The sequence below is a fragment of the Apus apus genome, chromosome 5, assembly GCF_020740795.1.
Source record: "Apus apus isolate bApuApu2 chromosome 5, bApuApu2.pri.cur, whole genome shotgun sequence".
Lineage (NCBI taxonomy): Eukaryota > Metazoa > Chordata > Aves > Apodiformes > Apodidae > Apus > Apus apus.
In genome coordinates this window covers 14,790,008-14,808,837 of record NC_067286.1, presented here as the reverse complement: position 1 = coordinate 14,808,837, position 18,830 = coordinate 14,790,008, and the positions used below count along the sequence as shown (strand labels likewise).

Sequence of the window (18,830 nt, the reverse complement as noted above, 5' to 3'; positions counted from 1 at the left end):
CCCTTTGTGAAATATTTGTAGAATGTAGCTTGCCTTTATGGGTATTTAGAATTAAAGGACAACCAGCCACTTTTTATCGTAACTATATCAGAACACACAAATGGAAAGAGTCTCCCAGGGTTATGTTTACCCCATGTGCACAAAGCCTGTGTTTTATATATGCCAGAAAGGTATATTCTGCTCAAACTCTTCTGTGTGCTCAGGGGCAGTTTGCCTATTTCTGTTGTGCAAACAACGTTTTGGCTGCAGCTTGCTTCTGTGGGCCCAAGGCTGTGGTGCAGAAAGCAGGCCAAGAGGAGACGGGAAAGCAGAGCTCAGGCTGTTACCTGCTGGAGCACAAAACTGGTGCTTTTTTTCAGTTACTGGAGGGAGCTCCAGCATTGTTGTCACTGCTGCTGCTCTCCTCGTTGAAGACAAGACAAGGGGATGCAATCCAAGATCTTCTAAACATCCCCTCCACCTTCTTAAAATTATCCTAATGTTTGTGTTTTTTGCAGAAGATTTTGGTTTGGAGAGAACGTGAAACACATCACACCACATCGGAAGACTCAGAAATACCCTCTGTGGTCCGAAAATGTCTGAGCTCTTGTAGGGAAGAGCTCCTTCAGTCAGTTTTGAAGGCAACGCCCTGTTCTATGTCCCTGGGCAAAATGGCACATGCATTAGTGAGCCTGTACCCCAATTTACAGTGCACAGTGGGCAAACAAAACACATATAGGGGCCCCGGGAGACTTTTCTCCATTTGTACATTCTGATATAGGTATGATAAGAAGCAACTGCAAACTGGTTGTCCTTTTTTAAAAAAATCAAAAAGGTGACAGGGCTACTTGCAACCAGCAGAGAAGGCACTTGAGCTGATGTGAACTGTTAGGGCAAACCAGGATGTGAACAGAGTTGCAGGAAAACAGAGCACTCCAGTCTGCAGTAACTGAGCTGTTCTATGTGTCTGGCTCCCTGCTTTGTGCAAGGTTTCCATGTGTGAAATGTCTCTTCTTTCCTTAATTATTGTTTGAAGTCCAGCAATGTCCAAGGGAACTAGCTGCTGGCACTTCATTAACTCAGTTTGTTATTGCACCTCTTTTACCTCATGCTTTTGCCCTTCAGCTCCAGCAGTTGTTTAAGGGGACAGAGCTGTGAATGGGGCAACTACACGTACCTCTTCTGCTGAGAATTTAAATAAGTTCTCTTAAACTTGATAAATCATTTAAGACCACACAATGAGAAGACATTCTGCACATTTACTGTAAAAGCCCAGAGCTTTCTGTGAGGAAGTTATGTCAGTTGGAAAGCAAGGAGGCTCCTAAGCAGGGAGAGCACAGTGGGTACTCAAACTGTGAACCATGCCCAGAGGGTCTGACAGTTAATATATTGCTCTTAAAATTTAGCAGAGTTGTGGCCATATGGACCCGAACTTCCTCTTGGATGAAATGTTTACTGCTGCCTCAAATGTCCCCTTAGTTTAGCCTACGGCTGGAAGTCCCTCAAGAAAGTTCTGTGAGAGTTAGCAAAGGCAGCACAAAGCATTCTGGCCTTCCTTGTGGTGGTGTGTGTGCTATCTTAAAGTGTTATCAGAGGGACATAAGTGTATGTGGTTTGCTTTGTAGTGGAGTCAAGAGCAAGACTTCCATGTTTTCCATTCCATTAAACCTGGAATCCATCTTGTCACCCCAGCACACATAGGAATTTCACTTAGCAGTTCCTGCAGCCATTCAGGTAACACAGTTTACCTTTCCTTGTGCACAAAGACAGACCCAACCTTGTGCTTCAATGTACAGTGCAGACAAACAGGTACCCTCCCCTCCAAGCTCTGTCTAGCAGAGCTGAATGGAATTATCATCCTTAAGACAAATGTAGCACTTCAAGCACCCAGAACACTTTGGTCTTTGAGGCAGTTTCTCAGCCTGTTTGTTATGAGGAGCCAATAGTCACATGGACAGCTGAAGAAGAACCACATACCTTCTAATAATTGTGTAACAGAAGCTATGAACTTTCAGTAAGGACAAGGACAGGCTTACCGTAATGATTTCTGTGTTTGAAATGGAGTAGTGGTGGGGAATTCCCAGCCATGGGTATCCTTCCCTGTTTCCTCTTTTGAGTGGTTTGAATTGCTTATAAATACCCTCTCTGAGTCTGAGAGCACACAAGACAAGCTCCATCTTCTTTGGCTTTGCCTTTCTGCCAAGGTGAGTGACATTCTGAATCTGTGAGCTATACGTGGTGTTTTTAGCTGGTATTCAGGAACAGGACTAATGCTGCAGCATATGGGACTTCTCTACACTCAAGACTGGAGCAGCAGGGAATGCTAACATTCAAGTTTCTCATGTCCATCTGTCACTGTTGTGGACTCCTTGGCTGAGTTTGTCATTGCACAGAGGGCATCAGTCCTTGTGGGTGGAGAGGTAGCTCCCCAGGCCAGCTATGGGTGTGATGGATGCTAATGTCAGCCATCTCTCAAAGGTGCTCCAGAACAGCTCATCTCTCTGATTGTCTCACAGCTCCGTGTCAGGCTTGGGCTGGGAACTATGAGGCTCTGTGTCTGCCTTGTCTTGCTCTCCTTCACTCTATGTGCAAGTGCTGACTTGTCATTTGTACGCCGTGGTGGACAATTTGTCCGGGATGCAGTGGGAGGTAAGCTGCTGTTACCATGTCCTTTCTCTCAGGAGCCCCCTCCCCAAGCACAGGTTACCAGCAGTCAGTGGACACAGTCCTTAGAGCTGGGAGATCCACAGCTCCACATGAGGCAACCCACTGGTTTCTGCTGCTGGAAGATGGCCTTGATCAGCCTCTGCACACGGGTACACTGCTGTGCAAAGGCTGATGTGGAGAAGTGCCTGTGTTACTGCTTCTTGAGCTTTTCAGCTCCTGGCTGAAATGGTACTTAACTCTTTCTGGGATGACTCTTTAAAGTCAACATAATCTCTGTTTCTTCACTTTCCTCAGGGGCATGGGATATGCTCAGAGCATACCGGGACATGCGTGAGGCAAATTATGTGGGTGCTGACAAATACTTCCATGCTCGTGGCAATTATGATGCTGCCCGAAGAGGACCTGGCGGTGCTTGGGCAGCCAGAGTGATCAGGTAATGGAGCGTATTTGGCTTGTTAACAGGGAGTTACCAGGGATCCATACATTCCAGTTAGAGTGAAATCCTTCTTGACTCGTACTCAGCTTTTGACCTGGAAGGCCAGGGGAGAGGAGGGGAGGCAGTCACTGTCTGAACTGCCCCGCTCCGTTGGAGCGGTGTCTCTCCTCCCACATGATCTTCAGCCTTATTCTTGCCCCCCTGAGGAGGCAGATTCCCCGCCTCTGCATTCCTGGTGGTCAGGAACGCTCCCGCCTCGCTGCTGCGTTTCCTGACGCGTCGGTGATGGATCCCACTGTGGTTGTCAGCCGCGGACTGACTGTCTGCCCGCACCTCGCTTTGAGAAGTCCGTCTGGTTTTACATGACGGAGGAAGTCAAGGCAAAGTAAGAGTTAAACGCTGGTTAACTGAGGCGGCCTTTTTCCTGCCTTCTAGTGACGCCCGGGAGAACTGGCAGGGCAGCTGGAGCGGCCGAGGCGCAGAGGACACCCGAGCTGACCAGGAGGCGAACGCCTGGGGCAGGAACGGCGGGGACCCCAACCGCTACAGACCCAGGGGCCTTCCCAGCAAGTACTGACGCTGCCCCCAGCAGCCCGCCTCTGTTAGAAATGAATGGTAGTGTTGATTTTGCATTCTAGTGTTAGAAATGTAGTGTTTGGTTTGGTTCATAGATATATATATATATATTCTAGTGTTAGGAACATATAGTTTGTTTGACCACATTTATATTAGGACCACATATAGGAATATATAGTTTGTTTGAGATATATTTTAGTGTTAGGAATATAATTGTTTGTTTGAGAGATATCTACACATTCCAGTGACACCTGGAGTGGTTTATGGGCCAAGAAACTGAGGGACTTAATTGGGCTCCATCTGGGGGATCTGAACATGGATAAGGATTTATGGCCCAAGATAAGGCCGAACAAAGCTACTTCTATGTTCCTCCTCAGGGCAGGATGACACCAGTAGATTGTTAATTGGGAAGACAGCCAAGGGGGCAAGAAAGGTCAAAATTTTACCTTAAAAGGTAAAAAGTAAACTGCTAGAATGGAATGTGTAAACAGGGGTGGGAAACTTACAGGATAATTTGAAGCGTCGGATAGGCTGTAAACCCTGGAGTACCCAGCCAGTGGGGAAACGGGGGAGGGAATTTTGCGTCGGGAATAGGGAATATAAACCGTTATTCACGTTGCTATAGGTGTGCCTACTTGCTTAGGTCACCCATTCTTGCAAGGATGTAAATAAACTGTGCTTCGCTGAAGGATCTGTGTGGGCCTGCTCATTGGCACGACAAACGTTTCTCACACCTCTGCTCCCGCACACCGCTCCCGTGCAGCCGAATAAAGCCGTTCTCTCAGAAACTCTCCTGCCCGCTGCCTTTCCTGCTGGGGCGCGGAGCCGAGGGAGGGCACAGCGCTGGCGCCGAGGGCTGCTGCCCGCTCCCTAGGCCCGGCGCTCCCGGTGCGCGGCCCGGCGGGGAGATGCCAGCGCAGTGCGGACCCCCGGGGCTGCCAAGGGGCGAGGGGCTCCCTTGGCCGCTCGGCTGCTCGGGGGCCCGGGCCGGCTCCCCGGCTCCCCGCTCCCCGCCCCGGGGGCCCGCTCCCCGCCCCGGCTCCCCGCTCCCCGCCCCGGGGGCCCGCTCCCCGCCCCGGCTCCCCGCCGGGCGGAGGCCTCCGCAGCCCGGCCGTGCCAGGGGGCGCTGTGGGGCGCGGCCCGGGCGCCGCTCTGGCCGGCGCTGGGCGCGGTTGCGCTGGTGGCGGTGCCGGCCGCCATGGACCGAAACCCGTCGCCGCCCTGCAGCGAGGCGGGGGAGGAGGAGGAGGGCGACGCGGTGGGGAGCACTGTGTACAGCAAGCACTGGCTGTTCAGCATCCTCACCCGCCTCATCGAGGTGCGAGCCCGGGGGGAGCGGGGGCCGCCGCGAGGGGAGGGGCCCGGTCGCGGTCCGCGCCTGGCGGGCTCGGCGCCTCCGGGGCCGGGACAGACGCACGGAGCATCCTGGCTTCCTCGTGGTGTGGGGTTGGCTTGTTTGTTGTTTTAAAGTGCGGCTGAAGCGGTGGGCGGCTGCTGGCGCTGCCGGGCGGCGGCTCCGCGGCCCCTCACCCAGCCCGTCCCCCCAGGTGATCCGCCCCGAGGGCGCCCAGGCCGAGCTGGACGAGGAGATGGAGAATGACATCTGCAAAGTGTGGGACATGTCGATGGACGAGGTAGGGGCGAGTCGGGCCTCGAGGACGGTGCCCGGCTGCGGGGTCTGCGGGCAGGACCCTCCTGGGGGCGGGAGGAGGCACACAGGGACTCTGCGGGCTCCGCCGGCCCCGCGCTGCGGGTGGGACGGCGGGTTCCCTGCGCTGGCTGCAGGTGTCCTGCGAGTCCCCGGGCAGGCCAGGTGTGAGCGGGCATCGGGGCTCACAATGAAGGCTGCTTCTCCAGGCGAGCGGGTGTGTGTGCGTGCAGTCCTTGGCCCAGGGCTGGTTTGCAAGCACAGGCCGCTGTTGCATCCCTGCTGCTGTTTGAGGATATAAAGCAGAGCTTTACCTTGTTAAAAAACACGGGAAAAAAAGGGTGGCCTGCAGGACCTTCTCCCAGGTGTCTAGTGGATCCCGTGGTGCTGTTGCTTAGGGTCAGCTGGCACAGATGGGGCCATGTCACACCTGGTGGTTTTCTCTGTTGTGTGCACGAGTTGAACCAAAGCTTGGAGGTACCAGAAGACAGTGTCTTAGCTGTAGCTGAAATGAACACAGCTGCATAGGCTGTATCTTCAGCAGTTTGACTGTGGAGGTAATATTGATGCTGTCTTTAAATAGGTGTATTTTCATCTAGCACTTGTAGTGTGTCCTGGCAATAAGCATAGCTTTCTCAGATGAAAAACCTCTTAAAGTTTAGCTACAGACTCACAATGGCAGTCTGACATCACTTTTTGGTATTTTTCTCAACATTCTTAAATGCTGGAACAATTAAAAAAAATAAATTATTATGTTCCCTGACTCTTCCTTAGGTATTTTAAATAAACATGGAAGATGTGTCCTTCACTCCCACAGAGCGGACTAATCTTGTAGTTTGCTCTGGTAAAATAAGGAGATTTCCTCTTTTGTACGCCCTGATCAAGTGTTAGTGGCAATCCCTTCCCTTGTTTCTTTTTGTATGTGTGGGTGACATAAGTATCTGAAAACATGGCATTTGCTGAATTCTGACTTGGCGTCTCTGACCCTCTGTTGAGACAGAGAGAAAAACGAACTAAATAAGACTTTTTGGCTCATTGTATAGAAAATCACTGGTGTCCTGAATCACAGGGGCTTGCTGATCTTGTCTTATTGAAAAGCAAGGATTACTGGTATCATATTGGAAAATAATTGATCTCTTGTAGTGAGTTTGACATCTCTTTGACTCAGTCCTTGTGCTGGGAGAAAAGGTTTTATTTTGTGTTTGGAAATGGTAGAAGTCCATTTACTTCTCCTTTCACTTTCTCCACAGGATGTTGCTCTGTTTCTTCAGGAGTTCAACGCCCCTGATATATTCATGGGAGTTTTTGCCAAGTCAAAATGCCCTCGCCTTACTGTAAGTAGGAGCTGTCAAAAAGCTGTTCCAAATTAATATCAATAGCAGATAGCTCTGTTGCATGCATTTGCATGCATCTTCCTCTTCCTCTGGTTCCGTGTTTGCATGTGTTAGACAAATGAGGAAAAGACACAAAATCAAATTTTAAAATGCTTTTTTTGCAGTGTTTAATGTGGTCTAATCAGTAAGTATTTCAGTGGTGCTGAAGCTGATATATGTTATTATTGATGAAGGGTTAGATTTATCAAACCTAGTTACAAAGCTTGTTATAAAGAACAGTGAAGACTGGTGGGTTGACCTTCACTGGATGCCAGGTGCCCACCAAGCTGTTCTATGTCTCTTCAACTGGACAGGGGAGAAAAAGTATAGCAGAGGGCTAATGGGTTGAGATAAGGACAGGGACATCACTCAGCAGTTGCAGTCATGGGCATAACAGACTTGGGGAAATTAATTAAATGTATTAGGATCAAATTAGAGTAGGATAATGAGAAATAAAACCAGATCTCAAAACACCTTACTCTTCATCTCTCACTTCTTCCCAGGCTCAACTTCACTCCAAAACTCTCTGCCTCCTCCCCTTGAGTGGCACAGGGGAATGGGGAGGGGTGGGGTTATGGTCAGTTCATCACCCATTGTTTCTGCTGCTCCTTTTTCCTCACACTGTTGCCCTGCTCCAGCTTGGGGTCCCTCCTATGGGAGACAGTTCTTCACAAACTTCTCTAATGTGGGTCCTTCTCACGGGCTGCAGCTGTTCAATATGTGCTCCAGCCTGGGTCCTTTCTTTGGGGTGCAATCCTCCAGGCACAGGCTGCTCCAGCATGGGTCCCCATGGGGTCACAGGTCCTGCCAGGAGCCTGCTCCAGTGCAGGCTCCTCTCCACAGGGTGGCAGCCTCCTTTGAGCATCTGCCTGCTCCATTGCCGGGTCCTCCACGGGCTGCAGGTGGATATCTGCTCCCTTGTGGACCTCCGTAGGCTACAGGAGGACAACCTACCTCACCATGGTCTTCAACACTGGCTGCAGGGGAATCTCTGTTCCAGTGCCTAGAGCATGTCCTCTCTTAAGTGACCTTGGTGTCTGCTGAGCTGTTTCTCTCATTCATCTTTTCTGGCTGCTGTTGCACAGCAGTTTTCCCTCTTCTTAACTATGTTATCCCAGAGGTGCTACCGCCATTGCTGGTTGGCTTGGTTTTGGCCAGTGGTGGATCTGTCTTGGAGCTGGCTGGCATTGGCTCCATTGGGTGTCAGGGAAACTTCTGGCATCTTCTCAAACAAGCCAACTCTGCAGTGCCCCCGCTACAAAATCCTTGCCATGCAAATCCTGTACAACTGGCTTCTTTTCCTCATTACTTATTTCATGATTATTGAACAGAAATGTTCATGAATTTGTTTAGTCAGACCTATAAAAGTAATGTGTTTGGGAACTGCTTAGACACCAGTACTTAATGCATTTTTTTCTCCCCCCTTTGTTTTGATGTCATTGTTTTGCAGCTTGTACTACACAGTGCACTGGCATTTATGATTCAAGGTAGAGTTTGAAAAGTATTCAGTGTTGGTATAACTCACCCTTCTCTGAAGTTACCAGAAGCTTTACTTCAGGAGAGTAGAGACATACAAGGCTTTTAAAGTTCAGTACTTTGTCTTTTGCAAATACAAACAAAATTTCTTGAAATAGTGGTTGCTGGAGTGTCTGCTGTAATTTAGCAGAGGTAATAGAATATTGATAAAAAGATATCCTTGAGAGGTGAGAGTAGATTTACAACTTTCAGTTGCTGAAATGGGTGATTCCCAGGACGTTCTGTTAGCACTCGCAGGTGTTTCAGAGCTCTCTCAGTCCCCTTTAAATCTCTGCAATCAGAAAATGAGCTTTGCTGGAAGCTTGTGTTAAGACCCCTTTCTTTTTGGAAGAAGTGAATAGCTGTTAGGGTTGCACTTATATAGTGATATTCTTGTTCTTAGAACTCTTCATTGCACTCAAAATAGGGATGTCAGATTAGCTTCAAAACAGTATGCATAGAATGTGCAAGCAAAATTGATTTCAATATATATTTGCTTTTATGACACATCTTAACACTGAAATATCTGAATAGCACTTGTCATGAGTACATTTTAGGCTAGCCTAGTAGGATCCTGTAGAAAAATACTTGACTTGGAATCAGTAGGTCATAAAAACTTTGAAATCAAACTGGAAAATATCTCTGAACCTTTCTTACTTTTGTCTTACGATTGTGAAAATAAAATTTTGAACCATGTTGCAGTTACTTTGTTATACTGTGTTTTGACTTTTCAGGAGATCTGTGTGGGAATATTAGGAAATATGGCCTGTTTCCAAGACATATGCATGTCAATTAGTAAAGATGAGAACCTTGGGTAAGTGTATATGTGCTTCATACATGCATGAGTACTGCTTTTCTGGACTCAGAATTACCAAATATATGTTACAGGAGGAACTAAGTTTGCCTGCCATGCCTCATGTTCATTCACACCTTTTTGGCTGACTGTAGTTGTGTGGGAAGCATTCAGTGAAAGAAAAAAGGATACAGACCACTTTGTTGTTGTTGTTTTTACTCACCAGTCAAGTTCTCGAACCTTTAATTTCTAAGTTTGGCAATCTTGAAACATTGGCAATGCATGCATAGTCAGGAAGAGCTGCTTTTGGTCTCAGCACCTGGCTGCAAATGTGAAATTCACTTTTTGCTAATTTTTTTTCTTAACAAAGATAGTTTTTATTGGAGTCTAAATTGGAGGGCTATGGATTTGATGGTGGACTGTTCCCAGGGAGTTGGTTGGGTGGTCACATCCAGAGGGTACTGGTTGACAGGTCAGTGTCCAGCTGGAGATCAGTGACAAATGGTGTCTCTCAGGGGTTTGTACTGGGACCAGTGCTGTTTACTATCTTTATCAATGACGGACAGCGGAACCAAGTGCACCAGTCAGGTTTGTAGGTAACTCCAAGCTGAATGGTGCAGTTGACGTGTCTGAGGGACATTCACAGGGACCTGGACAAGCTTGAGAAGTGGGCCCATGAGAACCTCCTGAGATTCAGCAGGGCCAAGTGCAAGGTCCTGCACTTGGGTTGGGGCAATCCCCAGTATCAATATAGGCTGGGGGATGAAGGGATTGAGAGCAGTCCTGCAGAGAACTTGGGAGTACTGGTGGATGAGAAGCTCAATGTGAGCTGGCAATGTGCACTTGCAGCCCAGAGAGCCAACTGTGTCCTGGACTGCATCAAAAGAAGTGTGATCAGCAGGGCCAGGGGGGTGATTCTTCCCCTTTACTCCTCTTCCCTGAGACTCCGCCTAGATTATTGTGTCCAGCTCTGGAGTCCTCAAATGCAGGAAAGACATGGAGCTGTTGGAGCGAGTCCAGAGGAGGGCCACAGAAATGATCAGAGGGCTGTAGCACCTCTCCTATGAAGACAGGCTGAGAGAGTTGGACTTGTTCAACCTAAAGAAGAGAAAGCTCCAGGGACACTTTATTATGGCCTTTCAGTACTTAAAGGGAGCTTATAAGGAAGATGGGGACAAACTTTTGCAGGGCCTGTTGTGACAGGACAAGGGTTATGTTTTTAAACTAAAATAAAGTCGTTTTAGTCTGGATATAAGGGAGGAATTTTTTACAGTGAGGCTGGAGAAATATTAGCACAGGTTGCCCAGAGATGTGGTAGATGCCCCATCCCTGGAAGCACTGAAGGTCAGGTTGTATGGGACTTTGAGCAATCTGGGCTAGTGGGAGGTGCTCCTGACTATGCAGGAGGGTTGTAACTAGGTGATCTTTAAGGTGCATTCCAACCCATACTATTCTGTGATTCTATTAATCTAATCTTGCATTTTCTCAAAGCCAAGTACTACTGCAACGTTTGTGTGATTCAGACTCTCCAACTCTTCTGGAAACAAGCAGGTAGGACATCTCAGAAATTTATGCATCATTAGTGTAGTTCTGATATGTTCTGAGGCCTGGGAAGAAAATTGACAAGTGGGCTCACTGTTTTATCATCCTCTCATCCTATCTTTTTGTAATTTCCACATTGTTCTGGAATTGATTTGCTGTGAGCTAGATTCCTATTTCTGTCACTTTGTTCTCATTGTTTTTGGATTTATACTTGTACAGCTAAAATCAGTTAATTGGCTTCTGATTTGTTAAATGGGCAATTCTTGTGTAGGTTGTTGTTAACCTGCCTCTCCCAGCCTGAGGTGGCCAGTGTCTGGGTTGAGAGAATCCGAGAAAACCCTTCGGTGTATGACTGTGTTTGCTTTATCATGTCCAGCTCTACAAATGGTAAGTTTGCCAACACAAGCTGGGAATCAGTGTTTTTTTGCAGGGAAAAAAAGAAAAAAAAAAAAGAAAAAGAAAAGAATTGAACCATGCAGTTTCAAAGACAAATATTTTCAATTGGGAGCACAGAATTTTTTTAAAATAAAGTTCATTAATTTAAAGGACACCAAAACAAACTTGTACTGTGATTGCAGGTTTGTAACTGTATGTGAGACAAACCAGAAAAGCACCCATAGTGGAAGAAGAATGCTCTGTGGTGGAGTGAAAAAAAAAAATAAAAAGAGTCTAATAGAATAAATTGTTATTTGGCACAGTAAAGGAAGGGACGTTGTCCTCATTCAGGGATATACACATGTAGCCCTTGAAACAAGACCTCATTTAAAACTTTCTTCACATCAGAAATGTATTTTCCTACTGAGGAATGTGAACTGGAGGAGTGATTCAGTTATTCTGGATGGCAGCAGAACACTGCACAGGCTCTGGGTGTGCACTCGGTGGTACACAGATCTCTCTTAGCACTAATTTAGCAAAAAACACAATAAGCACCTAATCATGGAAATATTTTGAATAGCATTCATTTCTCATGTCCAACTTAATTGTAAGAGCGGTTGTAATATGTCTAGGAATCCTAATAATTTAGCTTTTTTGATTTGGTAGTTGTTTTTTTTACTGACAGTGCTCAGAAATCCTGCTCTGTCCAACTGAGATCACATTTACTTAAGCAAAATGCAGACTGACAGCAGAAAACTGCATATTTAGGGACAAATCTTAGAAAGTTTGTCTTCAAAAGCAGAAGTTACAACTTTTCAAGAAGCAGAAGTCTCTTTGCAGAGTGAAGTTCCTGCTTTATAAATGGCATGATAATGTGGAGTGTGTCTGTGGGCTCTCCAGCAGTCCCTGTTTATCAAACTCTTCACCTGATCTGTGTCACAAAAAGGAAACAAACATAGCAGACAGTAGTAGGTCATGAATGAAACAAATATATTTCAGCACCCAGTTTACTCTGAATACTTTTATATATTAGCATTTTGTGAACTGTTTTTTTGTTGTTGAATTTTATACATTCTCTCTTGTGCAGTTGAATTACTGGTAAAAGTGGGTGAAGTGGTGGACAAGCTGTTTGACCTAGATGAAGAGCTGATGTTAAACTGGGTCAAAAATGGCACTTGTCGGTCTGTGGGACCGTCTGGAGATGATTCCCCTGAAGAACTTCCAGATTTTAAGATTGTGCCTTGTATACTTGAAGCAGCCAAACAAGTCCGGTATGTGAAATGTATTTTTTTTTGTTTCATGGCTGAGGAGACTCCTGATAACCTTGTTAAGGCCTGTGTGTGAGATCTTGATTTCAGTGGGAGCTGCATAATTTGAGAGGTCACTAGAAATCTATAATACATTTCCCTGGAGTTACCATTTGACGTTAATCAACTAGTTTGTTAGCAAAGAGAGTGGCAGTGATTGATCATGGTCTTCTGTGTGTCCAAAACACGGGGATTATAAACTCTGTAATCAGATCTTTAATTTGACTTTGTTTTTCATTTGTTCTCTGCAGATCAGATAATCCAGAAGGACTTGATGTTTATATGCATATTTTGCAGCTGCTGACCACGGTGGATGAGGGTGTTCAGGCTATCGGTAAGACACTGGAATTGCTACTAAAGATAGGACCAAGAATGGTGGTAACTTCTAAATCAGCAGATATTTAATGGCAAGAAAAATAATTTGTTAAATTTGATGAATTGGTGGGTTCTTTTTCTTTCTCAAGTGCAGGCTCCTGATGGAGGAAAAGAGACTTGGAGTTTGCTTTATGACCTTGTTTGCCATGAGCTTTGCCAGCCAGACGATCTACCGATTATTGTGCAGGAACAGAAGACTGTATTGGCCTCTATTTTGTCTGTGCTGTCTGCTATGTTTGCTTCACAGACAGAACAAGAATACACCAAGATGAGGAAAAGTTAGTTGTGCTTTCTGGTTTTTTAATTTTTTTTTCTTTTTTTCCCTAAAAGTTGACCTTATGTGGGCTGAAAGGTGATTAATTTATTACTGTTTAATGGACATCAGTTCAGAACATAGCATTCAGTTACATATTTGAATACAGTAAGACTCTTTGCTGGTAACTCTAAAAGTCACAGCTAGCTCAAAGTTCAGTTACTGGATATCTCCAAAGAGTTACAGTAACAGAATTTACAGATGCTGGTCATTCTTCTCCACTGCTTAAATTAACGAAAATTGCAGAATTAATCTTTGCTAAAATGTGAGGTCTTGATAGTAATATTTTCTAGTCGAGATTCTGCACTTAATTAAATCCATCTTTATCACCTGTAACTTTACATTCCATTGACAAGTCTTAGGAATTAAAAGCTTGTGTTGGGAATGTAAGTCAGGGTCATCTGGAGCAGAAAGGCTACATCTAGCTTTGGTTTATCAGATAGGATTATCTGGATGCAAGTTTAACATACTAGCCTCTCTGAATTACTACTAGAGACATTTTCCTTCTCGTATTCCTTACCACTGGCATATACTTTTTATAGATAGAGGTTAGCTTGCAAAAAAAATAAAATGGTTTGGGTTTTCTACTACATTTGCAGTTGCTTCTTTAAAAGTGTTTTATAAAACACAACACTGTCAGAATATACACTTCCGTAGCTTTTGTATAAGATTTTGCAGTGTGTTTCAAAATTCTAGTGCCTTGAAAGGATGGGGAAAAAAATGTCAGTGTTAAACTTCCATTTTCTTGTTTCCTTATGTTAGATATGCCTCTGATTGGGAGCTTGATTCGTATCTTGCAATACATGGAGGGCTGTGGGAAGAGATCTGTTGATAACTCAAATGAGTCTGAACAGCAAGAGGCTGGAAGGGCTGATGTAAATGAGGAAGATTTCCATTTAAAAATTTTGAAGGATATTTGCTGTGAATTACTTTCCAATATGCTTCAAGAACTGACCAAGGTAAGAATGAACAAAATTCTAAAAGGGCTTCCTGCAGGGTAGGTAGGAAAAAGTATATTTATTATTAATGTAGGCATTTTTCTGCACAAGTGAAGTTGCATTACTGGGAGTTCATTAGGGAATCAATCAGGTGAGTTAGATGGCAGGGACACAGGTTTTCTGAGCTATATGCCTTCAGAGCCAAGATTCTGTATGATAAATTCTCTTGGTGTATGTGGCTATTTCTTTTTAATGAAAACCAGTTTATTTAAGAAAAGGAGAGAGTGTCAATATATAAGTCACCTTCTCAGTTGGATTTTTTTGTTATGGGAACATTCAGATTAAGAAACGTGTGAACTTTCACACCTTTTTCATTATCTATGTCTGGCATTTGGAGAACTGTAAGTTTTGGTTGTTTTACCCATTGTTGAGAAAGAAGCATATACTGTATACACTGTGTGTACATTTTTGAGTTTGTTCTTTCAACAGCTGTTCATGACATGCTAGTTGTATTTCTCATTTGTTTTCCAGGAGAATACTTTAGAAGGACTACACCAGGGACATTTAAATGAACAGACATGTTCCTGTGCATTTCAGAACTTATTACCTCTGTATTTTGCATCGGTGAGTGTATGACAAGGTCTCTAAGATGGCTGAAAAAATACTACTCAGGTAGCAAGGCCTTTCTCAGCCAGATGTAGAGGTAGGGCAGACTTGCTCAGACACAGGTAATATGCCATTCCAGACAGTCTTGCCCTCTCTGTCTCTTCTGGCTTACTTCACCCAGGGCTTTGCCTAGATCATCAGCTGATGTATGGGTCAAACTGTGCTGAAATGTCTGCAAATTTATGCTATCTGAAAATCTATCCTCTACATTTTTATAGAATAATTATTCTAAATATTTTTCATAGGCAACTTATCTTTGGGTACTGTTCAACAATAAGAGTTTGAGGAAGGCAATAATGTTTCAAAATTTATACCAACTGAAATTGTGGGGATTAGTAGGAAGGTTATCTACTGTGGAGCATTTTCCGTTTTTCTTTCCTGTGGCTGCTGTTGGTGGGGAGGTGCAGGAGTAGAAAGACCACCTATACCAAGTACAAGAATTCTGTGTTCCATGCAAGTCTGGGTTTTTAAATTATTTTTGGTTTTCTTTGTGTGTTTGTAATTTATTCCCAGGTGGAGAGTTTCCTAGAAGTTCTGCGTGAAGCTGATCAGACACTTGCTGACACTCTAGAAAAACGTTTCCCAAGCCTGAAAGTTCATACCTAAGAATGTGACTGAAATACTTTCTGTCTTTGGAATGAAGATTTTTTACTATTTCATTACAATATTTCAGACACCAAGTTTTCAGTAAATACAGGAGAATGAGGCAACCTCCTTACCAACAGGTCGCTTTTAAGAAATGTTCAAAGTAGCCTTGATTAACCCAGGGTTAATCAGGTCTGCATGTGAACAAAATGACTGTCAATTCAGTTCTTCATCTTCCATCATATTTGCTCTGGTGATGAGACTGTGGATTTCTGATTGATCTTCTGCGGCACAGTGTTCTTTGAATAACTCTTGATTCTCTTTTTTTCAGTTGAAGTTGAAACAGCAAAATTAATGAAATGCACTGAGGAGCTGTTTAACATGATGCTGGTTTCTTCCATGTTGCTTTTGGCAGAAGTAGGATTGATCAGTAGGAAAACCCAGATGTTGTCTGCTGAGGACCTTCAAGCACCTGATAAAAACAGAATTAAATTACACAGAATTGGGTTTTTGTTTTTTTTTTGGTTTTGGTTTGTTTTGTTGTGGGTTTTTTTTTCCTCTTTTAGATTTTATCAGTACCTTGAGCAGGTATCGTAACAAACGTTTCATCCTGCTTCTTTAAAATCATCACTCTTCTTACGTTGAAGGCTCTTCTACGCTGCAGCTCTGAGTTGTGGCATCTAGGTCCTGTGCAGTTTAAAGGATTTGAGAAGATGGTTACTGGTGGTCTCTGCTGCAGCTTTCAACTATTGCAGCCAGTTACCCAGAATTAGAGTTGCAGGGCAGCTTTGGGTTTAATCCATTACATACTTGCCAACTTTCTGCTTGTTCAAATCAGTCTATACTTCATTTTAGGAATGTAACAGTTCTTTTCTTATTCATGTCTTATGATTTATCTGTGAATTATATTTAAAATGTCCTATTAGCCTCAAGTTTTTGGTGGACCTTAAGGTCACTTGCAGTAAATTCAGTCTACAATCTTCTAAAAATCCCACTTTCAGTTACGTTTTAACTGCATTACATTTTTAGATCAGTTGCCTTTGTGCAGTTCAGTGTGTCTGAAAAGGCAGCATAGCAACACATCAGCCTCAGTCCTTCTATAAATGAGAGTGGAAAACAGTTAATCTTTGTTAGGTTTGGGATGTAAGAGAAAATGGAAACCAGTGCATAGAGAATAATTTAGTACCATATACACACATTGCCTGGCTCTCCAGGTCTTATGGATGTTAAGTATTGTGCTGGGCCATGTTTTGTTTGCCCTGAGTTACCTGTACATGTGGTAAAATACAGTTTGTGTATATGTATATAGCCTTTTCATCCAAACTTCCAGTTTTCAAAGAGTGCAGTTGAGTCATTCCCTTGGGCTGCCAGCAGCATCTTAGTTGTTGGCAGGGGATTCAGAATCACAAAGGTCTGATTTGTGTCACTAAAATGAATGGCCATGGTTTCTATCAGTTTTTGTATGCTAATGTTTATTGGAGAAAACTGGTAACTGTGAATAGGATGACAGCATTTTTCATACTACTTTGACAGTTTTTGGCTATTTTCTTAAACCTACAGATTTGTAATAAAGTTTCTTTTTTATAAAAAAAACCCTGTATGCTTTTATTTAAGTGTTCAAATTTGGTTTTTGAGCAACTGGAAATTTCTGTTACTCTCAAGTGTGTAATTTGTAAGAGGAAAATTGAACCTCTTGGTACTGTCGGTGTCCTGTACAATAGGTTCCCCTTCATGGGATTTTCATTTTAACTCTTACTTTCTTTGCTTAGTTGTTTATGTGGTCTGGAAGTTAATGTCTTTCTCATCCAGTTAACATTTTTTTCAGCTTAGTTTGTCCCTAGGTGCACCATAAATATGATAGCCCACCGTAGTTAAGACTTATTTCTGGCTTGTGTCCTAAAATTTGTTGTAATTGTTGAAGTTTTGTCATAGTTGTTGAATGTAATGTACAAAAAAACTGAGGCAGTATCTGTTGTTTTATTTTGTTCCTGCTTTTCAATGCACAAGCGTCCAGTATTGACTGGATTAATTGTTAAATGTGGTATCATTAATTACAAAGAGTAGGTGAAATATATAATTTTTGAGAAATAACTGTTGCCTAAGTGGGATGATACCAAATGTCTGTTCTGTGATAGAAAAAAGTGGTTAAGTGGGAAACCAGCTGGGTCACATCCTCCCACTCTTCTGCAATAGAAGAAGCGGTAGAAACAGGTCCATCGGCCTTTCTTCAGAATGATAATTCAAGTATGCTGGGAATTTTCTCCCTGGTAAACATGGTGAAATGGAGACTGAATTACCCCTTTGGCACCTGGAACAGCTGCTCCTGCGCAGCCTGTGTTGCCTGGGTGGGGCAGCGCTGCATTAGGAGCAAGAGGCTGGTGCCCGATGGGAATGCAGATGTGGGAGAAACTATTTGTGGTAGCAGGTGAATGATGTGTTTGGAAATGGTGTGCGTGTATTGCATTGTCTCGCCAGCAGGGATCTCCCTTCGCCTGTGCTTCATGGACATCACGTCTGGTTTTAGGTGGTGGTGTTTGGTTGGTTGTTTTTTTTTTTTTGGGGGTGGGGATGAGGACAGATTGTTTTTTTGGATATTTTTTTTTGTTCCCTTGCCTAACCATGCTTCAACACCGACTGGCAAGCCAGGTCTCTCTGGGCTAGTTCATTCAGAATGGATATCTGTCTGTACAAGCCAGCAAGCAGCTTTCTTCCAGACCAAAGACCTGATTATCTCCACAACATCCTCCTTTGGGGAAAAAAGAGAAGTACCTGTCACTGTTTTGTGCAGAGCTCTGAACAAAAAGTGGATATTTGAAGCACTGAACTAAAGTGACAAGAACACTGTCCCGCTTGGACAGAGCTGGATGTGAATTGTGGCATGAGCACACCTAGAAAATAGATACAGAAGTCAGCCTACAAGGCCTTAAATTCGACTTGATAGATCCATATAATAATTTATTTCAAAGATAAGAGTCTTAACATTATTTTAACTAATGTTTTATGTACATTTGGCACCTTTATCCCACAGTACCTTTTTCCTAGTGGGGCAAAGAACTATAACCAAAGAAATTTGGTATCTGGAGAAAAATCAATACTACTAGGAGGCTTCATCTGCTCCGTTGGTATCCTAATGCTTGCCCAGTATTCCTGTCACAGACTAAACCATAAAACCTAATATGCTGGGAAGTTATTTTCTATGCTTCTTCATATTCAGGTTACTCTGCTTTCTTAATTTTCTGTCATTGTATGTTTAGTTTCTGTTTTCCTATAACTGCTATGGTCATTTTTTTGTCTGTAAGATTATGTGGTTTTAGTGTTGATCTAGTATAACTGTGTTTGGCTGTAGCTAAGCAAAAAAAAAAAAAATTACAATTTTTTTTTTTTTTAATTCAACCATCTTCATAGTTTATGATACTGGTATGAAAAGATATTAATATGTTACTGTGGTTTTGATTGTTTGTTTTGAAAATCCGTGCTCTTTCCCACTAGCCTTGGATTACTTTGGCTGTTACTGAGAGTTACAAAAGCAGTAGTATCTGTTATCTTTTTCACTTGAGAATTTGCTTTTGTTTCTAGAGCAGAATGTCTTGGTCACAGTAGTTCCTTAGTATATTCTTTCTTTTCCCTCAAAATTTAACCTTGTCCTTTTGTTCCTTTTTAATGCTTTCTGTTTACTTCTGGTTTTTTCCTAGATGATGAAATGAATGTGCTGTGCCAAACTCAATCAGAAAGGAAGAACCTT

General features: G+C 43.7%; 3 protein-coding genes across 4 annotated transcripts in view; 2 read left to right on the top strand and 1 right to left on the bottom strand.

The window, feature by feature from the left end:
• The window catches only part of TMEM86A (transmembrane protein 86A), a 526,280-nt gene that overhangs the window by 204,840 nt on the left and 302,610 nt on the right, over positions 1 to 18,830 (bottom strand). The window lies entirely within an intron of this gene.
• Positions 2,046 to 4,346, top strand: LOC127385973 (serum amyloid A protein). The gene is made up of 4 exons (XM_051622281.1): positions 2,046 to 2,183; positions 2,496 to 2,628; positions 2,941 to 3,079; positions 3,518 to 4,346. Exons 2-4 carry the CDS (start codon positions 2,523 to 2,525, stop codon positions 3,657 to 3,659), a joined length of 387 nt encoding a protein of 128 aa, XP_051478241.1. The 5' UTR covers positions 2,046 to 2,183; positions 2,496 to 2,522; the 3' UTR covers positions 3,660 to 4,346.
• Positions 4,825 to 17,187, top strand: SAAL1 (serum amyloid A like 1). The gene is made up of 12 exons (XM_051622269.1): positions 4,825 to 4,976; positions 5,206 to 5,292; positions 6,557 to 6,640; positions 8,929 to 9,008; positions 10,479 to 10,538; positions 10,801 to 10,916; positions 11,992 to 12,175; positions 12,463 to 12,545; positions 12,676 to 12,864; positions 13,662 to 13,858; positions 14,369 to 14,461; positions 15,017 to 17,187. The coding sequence occupies exons 1-12, from the start codon at positions 4,857 to 4,859 to the stop codon at positions 15,107 to 15,109; spliced, it is 1,386 nt and encodes a 461-aa protein (XP_051478229.1). The 5' UTR covers positions 4,825 to 4,856; the 3' UTR covers positions 15,110 to 17,187.